Source organism: Antedon bifida, chromosome 2 (genome assembly GCF_963402885.1).
Source record: "Antedon bifida chromosome 2, ecAntBifi1.1, whole genome shotgun sequence".
Taxonomy (NCBI): domain Eukaryota; kingdom Metazoa; phylum Echinodermata; class Crinoidea; order Comatulida; family Antedonidae; genus Antedon; species Antedon bifida.
The window spans coordinates 725,255-744,580 of NC_136227.1; the positions used below are offsets into that span (position 1 = coordinate 725,255).

At 34.7% G+C, this 19,326-nt stretch overlaps 1 protein-coding gene across 1 annotated transcript in view; it reads right to left on the bottom strand.

Moving 5' to 3' along the window:
- LOC144834742 (uncharacterized) overlaps nucleotides 1-18,217 on the bottom strand; it is an 80,694-nt gene extending 62,477 nt beyond the window's left edge. Inside the window, exons 1-24 of the mRNA XM_078689652.1 lie at nucleotides 18,067-18,217; nucleotides 14,136-14,273; nucleotides 13,646-13,759; nucleotides 12,762-12,881; nucleotides 12,248-12,361; nucleotides 11,822-11,935; nucleotides 10,612-10,725; nucleotides 9,455-9,663; nucleotides 8,964-9,083; nucleotides 8,013-8,192; nucleotides 6,858-7,008; nucleotides 6,341-6,523; nucleotides 5,876-6,081; nucleotides 5,158-5,335; nucleotides 4,105-4,332; nucleotides 3,822-3,935; nucleotides 3,562-3,675; nucleotides 3,232-3,345; nucleotides 2,894-3,102; nucleotides 2,330-2,434; nucleotides 1,822-1,983; nucleotides 1,305-1,464; nucleotides 625-804; nucleotides 264-466 (exon numbers count right to left, since the gene is read on the bottom strand). Coding sequence (XP_078545778.1) covers nucleotides 264-466; nucleotides 625-804; nucleotides 1,305-1,464; nucleotides 1,822-1,983; nucleotides 2,330-2,434; nucleotides 2,894-3,102; nucleotides 3,232-3,345; nucleotides 3,562-3,675; nucleotides 3,822-3,935; nucleotides 4,105-4,332; nucleotides 5,158-5,335; nucleotides 5,876-6,081; nucleotides 6,341-6,523; nucleotides 6,858-7,008; nucleotides 8,013-8,192; nucleotides 8,964-9,083; nucleotides 9,455-9,663; nucleotides 10,612-10,725; nucleotides 11,822-11,935; nucleotides 12,248-12,361; nucleotides 12,762-12,881; nucleotides 13,646-13,759; nucleotides 14,136-14,273; nucleotides 18,067-18,145 — 3,609 coding nt within the window. The 5' untranslated portion in view covers nucleotides 18,146-18,217. The remainder of the gene's footprint in view (nucleotides 1-263; nucleotides 467-624; nucleotides 805-1,304; nucleotides 1,465-1,821; nucleotides 1,984-2,329; nucleotides 2,435-2,893; nucleotides 3,103-3,231; nucleotides 3,346-3,561; nucleotides 3,676-3,821; nucleotides 3,936-4,104; nucleotides 4,333-5,157; nucleotides 5,336-5,875; nucleotides 6,082-6,340; nucleotides 6,524-6,857; nucleotides 7,009-8,012; nucleotides 8,193-8,963; nucleotides 9,084-9,454; nucleotides 9,664-10,611; nucleotides 10,726-11,821; nucleotides 11,936-12,247; nucleotides 12,362-12,761; nucleotides 12,882-13,645; nucleotides 13,760-14,135; nucleotides 14,274-18,066) is intronic.
- Between the last annotated feature and the right edge of the window lie 1,109 nt (nucleotides 18,218-19,326).

Below are 19,326 nucleotides of genomic sequence, written 5' to 3' on the forward strand. Positions count from 1 at the left end.
TAACAATAGGTGATCATTTTATTCTAAATGATCACCTAATGATACAATAATACACATAATACCTCCTCTTTTTTTTATTTCATACGCATCCTGCAGCGAGTACAGTAACTCACTAATTACTGGATGGATAAACTACAGTTATAATATATCGTGCTTATAAGGGAGTGGAGTTGAAAGAGTCGTGAGAGGGATTGAACCCTGGACTTTGGGATTGAAAGGCAAGTACATTAATCACAAAGCTACAACCACAATATCCTACTTACGTCATAATAGAAACCTCCAATCTGGCATCCACACGCTGATGACTGTACGCACATGCTACCCTCTAGAACGAACCCGTCATCGCACTCGCACCCTTCGACACAAACCTCCTCACAAGTACGGTTTGTGTCGAGGTAATCTACGCATGTTGCTGGACATGCGTCTGCGCATTGGGAATAAGTACTGTTGCTAGGACATGACAACGCTGAAAGAGACAATTGATCAATTATGAGTGTCATAAAGATATGTTCAGACAATTAAGTGTGACAGTATCTAAAAATGACATTATTATTTGTACTCAATATTAACACCGTATATGAATGATAGCCACAATGTGGCTTTCTATCTTATGTCAAAACTTACGACAAAATGTTGAATTTCTCCACTGCTCTACTTCAGCATAATAATTCTTGCATGCTTGTGTGTAGGCTGCTGCCATGTCGCAGAATGTCGGATCAATGCTGGGCTCTGCGCAGTAATCATAGACGCAGGCACGGTAGAATGGGTCTGGGTCTAATTTTGAATGACATGCCGCAAAGGGACCTAGAAAAACGGGAAAAATTAGTGATATGTTTGAAATTATTTTATGACTTAAACCATAAATTGTTTGAGTAACTTTGGAATTCATTAAACTAAACTTTGAACCTGCTTTATGGACACACCATCTTTACAGAAGCGTGCACTGTTTAAAGGGTCTTTCACACCTGTTCCGGCACGGTTCCGGTCCGTCGCCGGAAAATTCAATCGAACGTCAATGTTTCGTTTTCACGCGGCTACGCGCATATCGATTGGCGCATGGCCGCGTGGAGTATCGTGACCGGAACCGTGTCGGAACAGGTGTGAAAGACGCTTAAAAAATGTAGCTTCTAAACAGAGTATTAACTTATCATCCAGTATAACAACACACTTGATATATTGATAAAAATAACTAAATATATTTGCTATAAACCTCTGGTAAATTACTGTAGTGAATAACATAGTAATTTGTTTTTGTTGCGTGGATTAGGTATGTTTGTAATAAAGACAACAGAGTACTCTATTACCGTTGGAATCTGAAAGAATTTCACAGACGTCTTTTCCAGTATTGAGTATTTCAAGACTTGAAACACTTGAACATGGATCGATCTCTTGACTTTGTGGTGGACAGGCTGGGTCACTTGTATCAGAAACCCAGGTATTTCCAAACGCAGCCTCATTTGATACCTTCAGGACAAAAACAAAGATGATACGTTCTGTAACTTAGTCCTATTTTTACACACGAAAATGTTCCAATCCACTCACTTCAGACTATATTATTAAACTACCAAGACATGGGTTATACTCCGATCCACTTTGAAGGTTTTTTTTACGGAGACTATCTTTTTTAAGTCACTGTTATGCAGTGAAATTAATTTAGCTAGTATTTTTATCGAAATAATTTATGATTATCATAATTTATTTAAAAATTCAATAAAACTATTTATCATTTCATTCAAAGGTAAAAACTGTTGAGGTACTGTAGGAGAGTTACTCCCAGAACTATCTCAAAGATACGGGTAAAAGATAAAGGCTATGTCATACAAAAGTTCCATCTGGCGTAAGAAACTCGTCCTCTATAGTTCCATCATCGTTGTAGTTTCCACACAGACCACAGGTTTTATTTTTGAAGACAGACTCTACACGGATATCTGCTCGGCTGATACCATCCCATCGAACGTATAACCCGATATCAGATTCCACTTGCTATGAAGAAAAAAAGTATGTTCATTCAGTTTTTATCGATATATCTATCAAATATCGACAATAATAATATTAATATACAATAATATTTATTATGTGCTTTTCTAGATGTCGAAAAAACATTTAAACATCAATCAATCAATAAGATATATAGCGCTGCGCTGTGTATGTTCAGAAGCGCTCGACAAATTTAAACAGGAAATGCCTTTTCAGACGTTTTTTGAAATTGAAGTTTTCTGAAGTGGTTATGTCAATTGGTAAAATATTCCATAAACGTCATGTTCGTATATTTCTCGAATTACAATTGTAACTAATAGCCACATACTGTAGTATTACAACGAACACTTACAACATATATGCCACTGTAGAAAACTCTGGTTCCTCTTCGTTCTCCTGGTGGTACTATCAAGACACTGTTGACGGTGACAGTCCTACCTTTACCAAGAACAATTACCTAAACGAGAACAATGACAATTGTGAAAACATTGTAAAGGCTTGATAATCCTAATAAGTGTTAAGAATTCAGCAATAATTTTGTATAATTGGAAATCTTAACCAAAATCCTTAAATATGAATGAATTCGAGAATTTCGAGAATGAACTCATTCTCGAATTCTCTGAATTGTAAATTAAAAGCAAGTTAGTTCATTTACTAACTTTGATTGACACCACATCGACACAAAGTTCCAAAAAGTGTACAAAAGTTGACGTACCATTTTAATAAGAGTTTGATATTTATCAAAGTAGTGTTTGTTATTTATAGTATCGCCAAGGCAATCTAACAACATGATGCTGAGCTACGGAAGGTTATATCTGTGAATATGTAATGTCGCAGCCAGATATAAGATCAAAGGAATGTTACAAGTTCCTATCTTGGATTGGATTGCCTTGGTATCACTGACGAAATGTCCTACCGTGTCATTAATAGTGACCGTGACCTCTTTTGTGTAAGTAACAGAGTCGCTTTCTTGTCTTTTCTCATTCTCTGCTTCTACAACGAACTTCGGTGTCTGGCTGCCACAGTCTTTGGCCAAAATGTATTTACAACTTCCTTGGAAGTCGTGCCAATATCCATCAAATGTCTTGTAATGCGGGTCACCGGTCGCAAAGCAAACACCATATTCTTAAAAAGATTTTTAAATAAGTATTATTAGCTAATATCATTAGCATTCTACCCATAAAGTCTGGTTCACACTCATTTTCATAATACTCAATTCTGTTGTTACACGTTCCCTTATTCTGACATGCTTACCTGTTTGGCAATGTCTACCCATAAAGCCTGGTTCACACACACATTCGTAATACTCAATTCTGTTGTTACATGTTCCATTATTCTGACACGGTGAACTCAGACAAGGATTTATTTCTAAGGAAAATAAATATTAAATTTATATTTTGTATTATTTGGTGTCATCTTTGAAAAAGAAAAAAACATTTTTGTTTTTGTTTATAATCATAAAGTGAGAAAGGCATTGCATTAAGCCTATATTTATTATACGCTTTGGAATAAAAAGCTTAATATTTTGTTCAGTTAATAATGTTTTATGACAGCAGACAACCAATCAAAATGTTTAATAATTACCTTCATCACATGTTATGCCCGTGAACCCATATGCGCATGTGCAGTTAAATCCATCTGGTCCAGATTGGCATATACCATCATTAGTACATGGGTTGCTAAAGCAGACATTATCCACTAAACAAATCAAACAGATATGTCAAATAGTAGTTGTTTTGCAAATTAACAGTGCTGGTTTTATGTGTTATTTATGTTTTCTGGAAAATAAATGAATATGAACAATATGGAGTTATTTAAATTGATAACAAGTTAAACAATTTTACCTTCTTCACATGCTTTCCCAGATGTTCCTAGTACGCATGTGCAACTGAAATCGCCTACAAGATCAAGACAGGTGGCGCCATTCTGGCAAGGCTCGTTGGCACAGTCGTCAATATCTGTGAATAATAAATTCTTTTTAATCAAAGTGTATGCATGTTTTTCTTCCTGTTTTCTGAAATTATACAAGTAATGCAAATTATCATCGGCTTACTACGGTTGTCAAAGGAATAAAAGCGGTAAATGAATAAAGTACCGTAACTCCGAGAGAATAAATAACATACGAACCTGTTCCACACTCAGTGCCAGTATAACCGAGAGCGCATGTGCAGTTGTATTCAGAGTCCAATATGGTACAAGTACCTCCATTTTGACATGGATTGCTAAAACATCCATTGTATACATCACAGTTGTATGCCGCGTCTCTCCAACCAACGTCACAATTACATGTGTAGAAATTATTAAGATTAATACAGACTCCATTAATACAAGGATTACTGGAACACTCATCGATGTCTGTAAAAGGTGTAAATATTATAATATAAATGGTTCTGGTGTTAGAACGAGTCTTCTCGGTTATAAGGACTATAAACCGTAGGTCCAGTGTACACATCTAGCTCATGTGCACTTTAAAAAACCTAGTACATCTTTCAAGACGAGTAGGGGGTTACCCCAGTGTACCAACTAGTACACACATCCACTGACAAGAACGTCAATTAAATTCAATGTGACGGCGATAGTTACTCCTTTATGCGTTATTAATATTAATAGAATGACTTAATGCATAAAGCTTGGTTACCACTAGGACGCAACGCAAGGACGTAAGCGCATCGTAAGTTATTTGACCACTTACAAGCGATGGATTATCCAAACCTGTCGCTTGTACTTGATTTTTCGGTTGCGTTGCGCTTACGTCCTTGCGTTGCGTGCTAGTGGAAACCAAGCATTAACGACATAAATACGGAGAAAGATTAGTAGAGCCTACTACTATGGGTCCATTTCATTGCAGGTGTACGTTTTGCTAGTGTACCAAGTCACAGTACGAATTAATCTTGCTGATTGTCGTTATTTTGTCGTCATAAGCCTATTGACCGACAAACAATGGAAACGAGAAATAAGTCTATATTCAATTCAATTATTTTATTTCGTCAAGCACCCTGGCTCGAAAATGTCTTGTTTGTCACGTATATAAAACATTTAAACTATGATAAAATGGGTAAAATACAAACAGTACGACACCAAGGGTGGGCGAATAGTATAGCTAGATCAAAGAGTACGTGGGAGAACGCAAGAACCAATCGTCTCAGAATATTCTAGTAAGTTTCTCCTTGAATCTTTTACCTGTACACGTGACTCCATCCCCACTATATCCAGCCCTACAATGACAGCCGTACTCGCCATCACTGTTGGCGCCACAATCAGCGTTGGAGTCGCACGTTAAAGACGTGGAGCTGATCTGGTTGTTGCCTAGACACACATCTTCTGTGAAACACGATGGATTGTAAATTATTTCGTTTACCTGAAATGTAACAAAATTATTATTATTATTCTTTATTGACAACTGGGGATAACAGTGTCCAACATGGCACACAAATAATTGGCGATACAAGCATGAAAATAACAATAACGAACTTAGATAATATTTTCACTAACTTTAAGAACTTCGACAACAAATTTTGACAGTAATAAAGGTTCAATAGAGAATAAAAACACAAGGCTATGGCAGTGTATATTATAAGTTTGGCGTATGTGTGCAGTAAATGGACATAGAACGCTCACAGCTAAATAAAAGTTATCACTATTAGAATTTGACGTATACCAATAAATAAGAAATGATAACAGTTTAACTTTAAATAAGTAATACATAAATGCAAATAAACATGTTTTTGCCATATAAGATCGGTGTGCTCTTCACAATAATACGAATGCATTATACATTAGTTTTTTTAAAGCGTGTTATACATGATGATAAAAATAGATTTGCATTTTTATATTTCAAATGCATGTACGGTCGATTCTGTGCAATGTCAGACGACATGTCAGAAATATTACTACTTACTGAATAGTAAAAATTATCAACAAAACACCCGCATTTGTTGGCGTCAACGCATTGAAGGCCATCAAGAACTTGACCATCTGGACATTCGCATGTCTCATAGCAGGATTCATCGCAAATATCAGACTGTCCGCGTAACACTTCCACACATGTTTGTTGACAAACACTGCTGCACCAGTTATATGTCGTGTCACCGGAGCAAGGAGGAGCTGAATAAAATGAAAATAATATCAATAAATCTTTTTCAAAAGAGGAAAAGCAATCTGTTTTAACTCATTGTTGTCATGGCTTGACTTGTCAAGCAGGAATCTGACTTTCACTGGAGAAGTCGTGATTGAGACCAGTGTGTCTTTTTTGTATCTATGAATGTTATTGTTGAGAATATATAAATAATGATTATGTGAAAAAACAGTATATAATGTGTTGATATGATGTGTACATTACATACACTTTACAATATGTATTTACCACAGAACGACATGTTTCGCCAATTTCCCAAATACGCGCCACGATCGTAGCAACCTTGTGCGTAGAACTCAATCACGTGACAGCTAGCTTCATTCGGGTTCATGTTATGTGAGCACGCATCGACTACGCATGCTGCATAATAGCTATCTGGCATCAGAGTATCGTGGCATCGTTGAAACGGTCCTAAAATAACAAAATACAATATATATAATTGCTTTGACTTTCTGTGAAAGTTGCATTCCAAGTTGCTTCTACTTTCGTAAGTACGTTATAATTATACAATATTGTAAAAAAAACGTAATAATATAGATAATTAATTGACATATATATAAAGTTTGATGCTGGAAGATACAAACTGTCAGTAAAAGTAAGTATACGTTACTTAAATTGTACACAAACGAATCTATAGACAACATCGAAAACGGATCCCAATGACTTGCGCTAATCAGTTAGCATATATCTAGTGACAAGTACAGAATCGGTTGCAACAGTGCTTCTATACGTTTACTACACCTACCATTTGGATCTATGATTATAAAACACGATGAGTTGGCACTCTGGAAGTTGTCTGAGCTTTCATCACACGTGTTAACTACTGGTTGTGCCGGTGGGCAATTGCCATCCGTGGCCCACATGTCACCAAACAGATTAGCGTGCTCGCTACCCACCTGAGGAAAAATAAATTAGTTCTATACAGGCTATTCTGAATACAATACAATAAACTTGATTCGTCTTCGTAAAAATCAAAAGAAATTTTGTACAACACTTTCGATTTATAACTAACAATAATGACAACAAAACTATACAATAACATAAAAACAGAAACCACCCCAATATATCCGTATACTTATGATAGAGAGTGACATTCAAACCATTCACCAATGTCAATAGTAATGCCTAAAGTAGTAAAGTCCAAATCCATTGAAATCTACTCAAGAATTTAGACATCATATATTACATTAGCTGTAATAATGAAGAATATTTTCGAATGGTTGATGAACTAGCTCTCGTCTTCGGCCCATCATCTGTGATGAACTAGCTCTCGTCTTCGGCCCATCATCTGTGATGAACTAGCTCTCGTCTTTGGCCCATCATCTGTGATTGAAATACGTTTCTGAAGACACCGCTACTATGTGTGCTCAGAAGATGCTTTTAACTAAGATCACGTAGTTGCGATGGCACCAGTAAACGCAAGCTATTCTCTGAAACGTGTTTGGTGACCACTTGTTGCCAACTTGCTCCTGACACTACTGATGTGTTCATTGTCCTACATAGACCCATGCATACGTACCAGTAGTGTACGTATAGGGTGAATATCATTGCACTCAAGCTTACTATTCACGTTTATAAAAACATTTCAAGGAGAAACTGAGGTATCATTAAGAATCACCAGCATGGTCAGCCAATGTCGGTTCACTGCGACGAAAGAAGCCCTAGCATGTCGATGAATGGTACAAGTCGGCGCATCCCCAATTTTGTTGGATTTCGTCAGACTAAAGCTCTGTCTACACTATCAAACTAGTTTGACAAAAAAGTGTGACGTGCCCAAATATGGTAGTGATATGACATCATCATGTCCATATTGGGCACATGACATCTTTTGTCACATAAAGTTTGATAGTATAGACAAAGTTTTAGGTTAAAATAATAACTAAAAAATCATTCAACTTACCACGGTGCCATTTTGTAATCGCAGATCGTTTTCTGGTATATCATCAAAGTTTCCACAAAGACCACACGTAGAATTGCTGTATATGTCATACGGAAGACGAACTTCTACCGTACGCATACCATCCCATTCTATGTGAAAGTGAGTAGTAATGCCTTCATCCAATATATCGGCTGTTACTTGCTGGAAAACGAATTAGCAATCATTGGATAAATACATTTTATTTTATTTTTTATCTTTTGTGGTTAACTACCACCTTTATTCATTCAATGTTACATAAACAACAATTACAGAATCTCATATATATATTTACATTATTTTCTGCATATTTTTTTTTATGTTATCTATTACAAAATATATTGCATGTTTAATGAAAAGAGTTGTTTAGTTATGAAACGTTTGTTAACTTATTTATCATAATTTGTGTATCTTTCAGTTTATATATTTGTATTTGATTTGCCCTTTAGATGGGAAATGCTTAACAAGTGGTGTAGTATACCAGGCCACTGTCACAAGAAATGGCACTAACAAAATACATTTTATTTTTAAATAGGGTTATGTCTGAAGATATTTAATTCTATAGTGATTGAACTAAGGCAATCTAACAACAAGATACTGAGCTCGCCTTGCAAAGATAGGAACAATGTTTTGATCTTATGTCTGGCTGCGACAAATATCAACAGTACTGTACTTAGTACATATTCTCCGCGGTGGCGTGTGAAACCTTTCGTCTGTGGCAGCCACATATAAACCCTTTGAGCAAAGCATCCTGTTTTTAAATTGCCTTGATTGAACGAGGATGCTCTGTTGCTTACTAAAAGAAGATTGTTCAATTCAGTAATACCCGTAAACATACCATGAATGAACTAGTTTCATGAATATACCATTTACAGTAAACAAATACTACTAATGATAATAGGCCTATTATATGTTAAACTGGGTTTATATACGCACCACAAAAAAGCCAACTGCTTCTATCTTGAGACCATCAATGGGTTCGGCAGGTAAAGTGACCCTTCGACCCTCGACGAATACTACTCGGTCAGCTTTCAATGATATCATTAGTTCCAGTGTCTGTGTACAAAAACAACGTGTGTTGAATATTTATAATAATAACTAATTATTAGATTTATGAGAATCAATGATCTAAGTGTTCATTTAAGTTTTGTTAGTAACTCTGCCTTCTTTTTCCTATTTCCTTCTTCTTTGATTCGTTCATTCTTCTATTTTGTTTTCTTACTTTAACTCCTATTTTATTCGTTCAATGTTTGATTATTAAAACGAAGAGGGAGGGGGGGGGGGGGGGGGGTCAGGCTTACCCGACACAAGATTGTCTTATAATGTGATTGAACCAATATTATTAATGTATATTTTATTTTCTTTGTTCTTCTTTTAAAAGAAAAAAAGAAAATTCATATTCAAAATAAGGTTCGAAAGGTACTTACTGATAGATACAATGTCAAGATAACTTCCTCGGTATAGGAACCAGTAACATTAGTTTTATCCGAATTAATGACGTCAATTTGAAAGGTTGGAGCTGTTGAATCGCATCCATCTCTTACCAATACGTACTTACATATACCTTGGAATTGGTACCATGACATGTCAAAGGTCAAGTAATGGGGGTCACCATTGGCGTAGCAAACACCAGCAGCTAAAACAAAAATAACAGTGGAACTATTGAGAATGGTGACGTCTTGCATTTAGTTCAAGATGATTTACATTGCATTGCGTGTTTCTATTTTAGAGCAAAGGATTCTATGTTTTAGCATTAAAAGTATTTTATTTAAATCTAACGACGTTCTGCCAAAATAATCATTATTTTAATTAATAATAATGTGTTCAGTAGCCTGAAATGACACCAGTACCCTACTTTTCAATATTTATAAAAGTAGTTAACAGAAGAATTTGACTGTCTATTCATTTCAGTAGACCTATATACGAAGGTGTGAATAAATAAACAAATCTAGTTTTTTGTCCCAAATTTTAAAGTAAAGAATATAGCTAGATGTGGTGAACTGTTTTTGACAAGATTACGTCTGCGGTTCATGCATGACCTCTCTTTAATGGCTGACCTAGTTAAGAAGGAAAGCCCACCTATTTGATTTCAGCAACAATTATAAATTGTAATTCTTATATTCGAAATCGATACACTCGTGGCATTTGTCATGCCATAGGCCATAACGGTGGGCCACAGATTAATAGCAATCTTGAATACAATTCAATTACAAGTTATTGTACTGTACTGTTTTGTTTATACTCAGTGCTATACTAATTCGGTCGCAATATAATACTAATACAATTACAACAAGTATTTCATGTTGGTCGTACATAACATGGAATAATCTGTAACAAAATATTGTAAACGTTCCTTCTGTTTTTATTGACCAGTAAAGTTCTGTCTACACTATCAAACTAGTTTTACAAAAAAAGTGTGATGTGCCCAAACATGGTAGTGATATGACATCATCATGTCCATATATGGGCACATCACATTTTGTGTCACATAAGGTTTAATAGTGTAGACAGAGCTTAAGAGCTGATCATTTTATTTTACGTAGGTTTAAAAACAAGTAAAAGCACACCGTTGTTGCTAGCTTACCTGTCTGACAAGTATCTCCAAGATAGTGACTAGGACATGTACAGGTGAAATAGTCATAATAGTTATTGCAACTGCCGCCGTTCAAACAAGGTTCAGTACGACAAGCATTTTTCACTGTAATAATAAAAGTGTAACAAAAAAAAAATAAAAATTATTAAATATAATATATATTTTTTGTGGAGTGGAATGTTACCTTTATCAATTCGTATACATGTGTAAACATATATAAATGATACAGAAATTGACGGAAAATTGTTTAAACAATTAATAACTAAAAAGATAAGGGGTGGGAATAACAGAATACAAACTTCTCAAATAACATATTTATACTTTTTGTCATTTAACAGAATCAAGAATGCGCTGTTTGAAATTATGATATCAATATTTGTAAAAACTTATCATACATTTTATATTTTATATAACATAAATGTAATTGTTGAGACCTCAAACGCAACATACTATTTGCGTAAGGTGTAGCTACCGAAATGATGTCAATCATGACAGGTAAATGTTAGCTTTGTAACTTAAGTATACTCTTATACATGACTTAGTACATGCTTCAATGAACACAAAAGATAAAATACCAGGCATAAAAATCGATATAAAATTTCCAACTGAATGTTTGTCATGTGGGTGACTACAAACACGCACTAATAAAACACTTTATCGTTATATTTGATATGTGACGTACTGCTGGCATATTGTTTGATCGTACGTTGAAATCTATATGCGATAATAAAGTATTTGTTTTGTGTACTTAGACATTCATTTGGTTGTACTGTGTAGGTGTTTTAGATACACGCCTAGATTGTTTTTGTCTACATTAGTATCAACGTTTAAGCATGGTAGAAGCATGGGAATTTAGCGTCAATATAAAAAGTTCACTTGACAATTGTTAGGCCTACTTAAATTTAAAAAAAAAAGAAATAAAAGAAATAAAAAAGACACTTTTCAGCAAAATGATACTGTTCTGTATTAAGCTTGGTTCCTCTTGAACGCAACGTTTACAATCAAAATCGACAGTTAAGATGATAATAATAATAACAGGATTTATAGCGCACATACCACTCAAGAGTGCTCAAGGCGCATAAATGCGTGGCTTGTGATTGGTCAAATTATATGCGTTGTGTTTAGGTCCTTGCGTTGCGTCCTAGCTGGGCAACCAAGCTTAACCTTACTCTAGCACTAGGCTTAATCTAGAATAGCTTACCCGTTTGGCAGTCTACACCTTCGTATATCTGTGGACAGGTGCAGTTGTAGCCGTTCACCAGGTCAGTGCAAGTACCACCATTTTGACAAGGATCACTAGCACATTCATCAATTTCTAAATTAAAAAACAAATATTTGCGAATTGGAAGAGAAGACGTGCACGGGAATATAGTGGTAAAAATGGCAAATTCAGTTAATAACTGTACAATATGAAGTTGTTTTCGATTTGAGACAATCTGGACCAGAAATAGTCATAATAATTCATTGTGCACATGCGGGGAATACATTTGGGCAGACTTTAATTAATTGTTTCTAGATCCACCAGACAACAACAATATTCATTCAGGCTTTGGTCCTACGTCATTGCAAATCGAAAGCTGTCCAATAATATGGATGGACGGCAAAATCTCTCAACCCGTATCATTACCTTGGTCACAGCTTTCTCCTGTGTATCCCGGATTGCACGTACAGTTGTAGAAGTCAACATAATTATTACACACTCCATACTGACCACACGGACTGCTTAAACATTCGTCAGTTTCTGAAATGAATAAATATTAAAATGACAAACCGGTTTCTTTTTCTTAATAATACATACTTTTTGAAACTAGTATGTACAGTTCAGTTTCATTTTAAAAAGTGAAAGTCTGGCCAAGATGCGTTTGAGTTTGGTAACGGCGCAACAATGACGTACACGCAACACAACGACAGAGATTGCCTGTGATTGGTCACATTTCTTTTGCGTTGTGCGTACGTCACTGCTTTTCACACTAACTGGAAACCACCAAGATGTATAGTCATCGTTACTTTAACTCGCTGTTGGAAGATATACTACTGTACATTAATTTCGATAAGGAAACAAAACTAATTCTTGTTCTTAACATCAACAATGCTTTATGTTATATTTTTAAATATAATTTCAATAAATTAATCAAATTTACCTCTTTCACAAATGTCGCCTTCATATCCAGCAAAACACGTACACGTATAGAACGGCTCCGTTGCGAGTCTATTAACGCAAGTGCCAAACATACACGGGTTGCTGACGCATGGTCCCGATTCTAAGTGAAGCAAATACGTACGTATTATATTGGACGATCGAAATATATATTGATCGAAACGTTGAGAAAATAATTGATTGATATTTATTTCTTTTCAGTTAATATCATTATACGTCATAGCATTAGGCCTAATGCTTGGTTCCCACTAGAGAGACGCAACACAAGGACGTAACGCAACGTAATTGAGTTGACCAATCACAAGCGATGGTGCTTGTGATTGGTCAACACGCTTGCGTTGCGTTTCCGTCCTTGCGTTGCATCCTAGTGGCAACCAAGCTTTACAATGAAGTACAGGAACATTATTTCTGAATAACTTTAACATTATACATATATTTTACATAAAATGTGTTATTTGGTAGATATAATAATGTATAAATACGTATTTAAAAAAACTAACTATATCGTCTATTTTTGCAAATGATGCAAGCAGGCAAGTTTGGCTGACGTATTATATATATACGCAGGACAGTCAGATGCTCACATCACTATGACACTTGTGAATAAATAGCTAGCTTGTCGTGACAAGTTAGTGAAACAGTGTGTTGATGTGAGATTCCGTTTTCGGACTTTTTTTTTCGTTTGTCTTGGTCAATTTATTCGGTTTTCTTAGGCTATTTCGTGGTTTATTTTACATCAACATTTTCATTTTCACACTTGTGCAAAAAAGCGAGACTATTTGTATTTTGCGCTATATAAATTTAAAACCATTAAACCATTAAACGTATTAAGTTTATTTTCTGCAATTGGTCTTTATTTCAACTTACCAACGGAGCAGTTATCTCCCTGGAATCCAGGCAGGCATGCGCACAAGTATCCATTCGTTTGGTCTATACATGGTGCTCCATTTTGACAAGGTGAAGAATCGCATTCGTTGATGTCTAGACAAATAATAATAAATCTGGTGTATTCAAGTATATAAGAACAGTATAGAAAGGTTGGAAAAGTAACTTTTTTTGGTCGTATAATTCAATTAAAGCTCCGCTTACACTGAGCTGACAAATATACGAACATTATGTTATTAATTAATAATTAAAAATGTGTATTTACAACGCGCGCCATGTTACTAGAATCTGTAGCTCTATTGACCAATTTTAAACAGGATCCTTCATGAGGCGAACATTAGTTCTGCGCATGCTCATATGTTTCTAAGCGCGTACAGAATGACATGTTCACTCGAGAACTGCGTGATCCCGAAAAATCTGTCTGGTACATCTTCTATCCATCTTCATTATATAATCACTTCTAACAACTTACCAACTTCACACCTGTCTCCATCAAAACCAGGAGGACAGTCACAATACTGGTCTCCATTTGTGTTTACACGGCATGTTCCAAAGGCGCATTGGAGGGACGTCCCATCCGAAGGACACTCTGGCGGGAGATCAGTAGTTTCTATAATAAATGAATATTAGTAAATACATTTATTGGGAAATACACTGTTGATGAAACTAAAAGGTAAACTCCGATTGAAGGTGAGACTCTTTAATGAGATTTGGAAGATTGTTCCACTGTTTAACGGCTGGAACGGTTCGATCTTCAGACCTCTAGGTGGAGCCTCATGTGGAGCAAAAAGTACAAAATGTATAAGGCCTAGGATTGTCAGACGATCGTCTGTCTACCACCACTAGTAGTCCACCTAAGATATTATTTATGATGGTGATTATCATGAAGTGAAATATTACTCGTTGATATTTTTCATTTATTTATTTCACAAAATTGAATTGTCTTCTCTCTTGACAATGGCAATGACAACTTCTTTTATTTTCTTTGTACAATTTCAATATAATATAACATATACAATATATATATTTCAATAATATGACAATAATAAATGACAATACTGGGAAAATCTTGTAAAAGAAAGAACCCCATTTAAATACCAATATTTAGATAAAAACCAGCTCTTAAATAATAATTGCAAAAGGTTTTACAACAAAATACAACAGTAATACTATGCAAATAAATCAAAATGTTTATTATTTCTCTCTTCTGAAACATAATAGGAGTGGCTGCTTACAAATATTTGAATCTGATTACTTATTTATAATTGTTTGACTATTGAAAAAAATTAGCATCTACGTCAGGTAGGTTATTGTATGTTCGTTCGTCAAATATCACAGTTGTTTCTGTACAATGTAACGAAACCACATAAGTGATATTGAGAGCACGAAGGAAAAACCCATATTTGAGTTGAATAGAAACGAGACAGAGAGTAATTGTAATAGTACTGTCATTTAAATCCGGACAAATATTTCGAGAGTCGTGTTCCGTGTACAGCTATGGTGTACCAGGCCACGTATGGTGTACCAGACCTCAAACCGTAACATTTCAATTCGTTTACAGGCTAGCGAATCTCTTTCAAATACAGGCTAGCGAATCTCTTTCAAATACAGGCTAGCGAATCTCTTTCAAATACAGGCTAGCGAATCTCTTTCAAATACAGGCTAGCGAATCTCTTTCAAATACAGGCTAGCGAATCTCTTTCAAATACAGGCTAGCGAATCTCTTTCAAATACAGGCTAGCGAATCTCTTTCAAATACAGGCTAGCGAATCTCTTTCAAATACAGGCTAGCGAATCTCTTTCAAATACAGGCTAGCGAATCTCTTTCAAATACAGGCTAGCGAATCTCTTTCAAATACAGGCTAGCGAATCTCTTTCAAATACAGGCTAGCGAATCTCTTTCAAATACAGGCTAGCGAATCTCTTTCAAATACAGGCTAGCCCAGGATGAATTATTATAGTTTTTATTATAGTTTCTTTCAAATGTCTAGCAAAATGAACAAATATACTAGTCTGTAACGTTCACAAAAGAGACAAATACATCAGGACTGACAATCGTTGTTGTTTTTGTCACGACAAGAAGTCAGAAAGTGAGACTTTATTATCAACTTTTATGTAGGCCTATTCTATAGCATGAACTTTGTCGTGTAAAAAAAAATACGTAAAACAAATTCATTTCTAGATGTCGGTGATAATATTGAAAGAAATACTTTAATTATCCAATTTGTTTTGTATCGTTTGTTTCTTTTTTGTGGGGGCAACACACTTTTATTACATATTGTACGATCTTTCAATTTTACATGCAACATAAAAATGTAAGAGTGTAATATAATAGATCTACAAAATACAATTTACCATTTTCTCTCTATATTTATTTATATCACGATAAAAAGAACTTAAATAAATGTATACATCAATATTAAGATGATTGTTTTGCTATTCAATTCTCGAATTTTAATCAGACCTGCTGATATTATTTTGAATATTTTCAGTACATTTTTAACAAGGCCATACACATGGCTGCAGTCGCGTGCAAATATGTTATGTTAGTGTTTACCGACCAACCGACCGACCGACATAGTGAGCTGTAGAGTTGCGTTTACACGCCTTATTACACATAGATTGTTTTATATTGTTAGATACTCTCCATACACACAGTCAAAAGGGTCAAAATATTTTATTTGTTGTACACTTTCTTTACTGGGAAATTGGGTAAAAATCCACAATGTAGAATACTCGCGGAAAACATTGTGCAATGTAATGTGTAATTCGCCGTGTTATAAAAACCGAAAATGGAACTCATTAATTATTGATACTTCAAAAAAGTTCCGCTTTAATTCTTTTAATTATATTTAAAGAATAAAGAAATCGACTTTGATTAGTATTCATGAATAAATAAACTACCGCTGCTTAGGTTTCGTACCTGCTTCTTGTAAAATGATGTACTTGCCGAATACATTATGATTAACACGAACAAGGAATGTGGTTGTCATTATATTAAATTATTACATAATTTGACCTCTGACCCCACATGTTTGTATAGCCCCTACCAGTAAGCTCATTTTAGATACTGAAGCAGACTACAAACGCCCACTATCTGAGAGACGTTAAATCGACCTACTTGCCAACATTAAACAGGACAATATTTGCACGGAGGGTGCAACCTGTGTATTCAAAGTCCTTATTTAAGTAAAACCCATTCATTGTAGTATATCGAATTACCATGTGTATGACAAAAGATGTTTAAATTGTACGAAGTATGAGATATCAATGATGCACATCCACTTTGAGTATCGAAGACAATGTATATAAAGTTAAAAGTTTTTACCTCAGAACCGAAAGAAAGATTTTCTATATAACTTCATGTTGTATTGTCACAGCTTATAAAACAATTTTACTGCATGATCTAATATTGACTATAGATTATAAAGATGTTGAAAGCATTTGAAATATTGAATGCTATTATGTTGGCTTTATACCTATTGATTACAAAATCTTAGGCCTGTTATTTTTAAAACACCCAGTGGAATCAGTAACATGACATTTGTCAATTAGCAAGCTTTTAACGATGGTATGTGTACAAGTCATGTAGGCCTACCAGGTATAGTGCATGCCACAAATTTTCTCATTCAATAGTTAAAAAGTTGAAAATGAAATATTAATTATTCAAAATAACGTTTAAATTCCTAACTATTCCGTACTAAGCTGTTTATTTTTATTTATTTATTTCAACTTTATTTATAGAGGGTAACCCTTCCAGCTGAACCCGCAGGCCAGCTGATATTAAGGGGCCCTCTTAAAAATGACAAAATATATAAAACTATACTTAACTAATACTAATGAGAACATACAAATGTTTCTTCGTTATATTGGAGTGTCAAAGTGACCGGCATGATATTTGATCCGAAATAAAAGTAATATGCCGCTGGAGTGGTTGGTGGGTAATGGAGAATGAAATGGCCTGAATTATACCAGGAAGTTTTGGGAGCACCATCTTTGAGTTATTGTGTTTCCTTGATCTTTTGGGGCTTTTTGTTTGCAAATCGTTTCTTTATTAATTATATTAAGTTGTCAAAATGGAATGAAAAACGCCAAACTTTATATATCAAACTCATAATCTTGATTATTTTAATAATTTTGTAAAAATTAAATACTGTTTTTAGTGTATAATTATGGATTACACATGGTGCTGGGTTTATAAGAACACGGAGATAAATCAGAAGTAAACATGTAAAAAAGTAAAAAATGAGCTACCTTATTTTGTTTTGCTACATGCAGTCATGAGACACGTTTTGCATTTTACGCATGAGAAAAACGGTTGAAAATACAAAATCACTTTGGAACTTCACCACTGATATGCACTCGACGTATCATGTAATGATAAGATTTTAAAAAGTACTTACGTAATATCACACCAGGTATTGATCCAAAAATTAATAAAAGTAAACAAAATATATTATACTTGGGGCCAAATATGGCCATAGTTGTCCAAATACTCAAACAATGTTAATTAATCTTCTTTTATTTTCTTATAAACTGTAGAACTAAATGACAAGTAACATGCAACAAGGACTGCACGCAAGAGGCATGTGGTGGCCTAAGTTAGTTAAACAGAGTTCTTTAGGACTTTGTACAACAAAGCATTAGCAAATAAGGGCTTACACCATTTATTTATAGGGTAACAAATTCTACATTCTATTGGTTTAATGAGAACTTTGGTATAGACATGCGAGTTTGAGTGCTTTTATTCATTTTATTTCACTTTACTAATAACTTTAAATACAGTGGAGGAGCCTAAATAAAAGCATAGCTTGTAATGAATAGGCTCCTCAAGTAATGATAGGCTCCTCAATCAATAAAGCTCCTGTAAATAAGTTGATTTGTAGTATGACTGTATATAAGTTGATTTGGAGTATGACTGTATATAAGTTGATTTGGAGTATGACTGTATATAAGTTGATTTGGAGTATGACTGTATATATAAGTTGATTTGGAGTATGATTGTATATATAAGTTGATTTGGAGTATGACTGTATATATAAGTTGATTTGGAGTATGACTGTATATAAGTTGATTTGGAGTATGACTGTATATAAGTTGATTTGGAGTATGACTGTATATAAGTTGATTTGGAGTATGACTGTATATAAGTTGATTTGTAGTATGACTGTATATAAGTTGATTTGGAGTATGACTGTATATAAGTTGATTTGGAGTATGACTGTATATAAGTTGATTTGGAGAATGACTGTATATAAGTTGATTTGGAGTATGACTGTATATAAGTTGATTTGGAGTATGACTGTATATAAGTTGATTTGGAGTATGACTTTATATAAGTTGATTTGGAGTATGACTGTATATAAGTTGATTTGGTGTTTGGTGTTTCAATGCCACTATGACCTATAGTTGTGTCATTTTAATTCGTTGTGCGGATCATTGGGATGTACGTGCTTCCTCACTCAATCTCCAGAGGTTTAGCGGATTGGAACAAGTGACCAACGGTCTCCTGATCTGAGACAAACTTAAGAAATAAAATTCAGTCCTGATCTGAGACAACTTTAAGAAACAGTATTCAGTCACGTACCATGTCATAAAAGGTATTCAGTGTCCGAATGGATTGAAGTTGTTGCGAAATTGTTTTGATCCTTAAGGATCGTTAA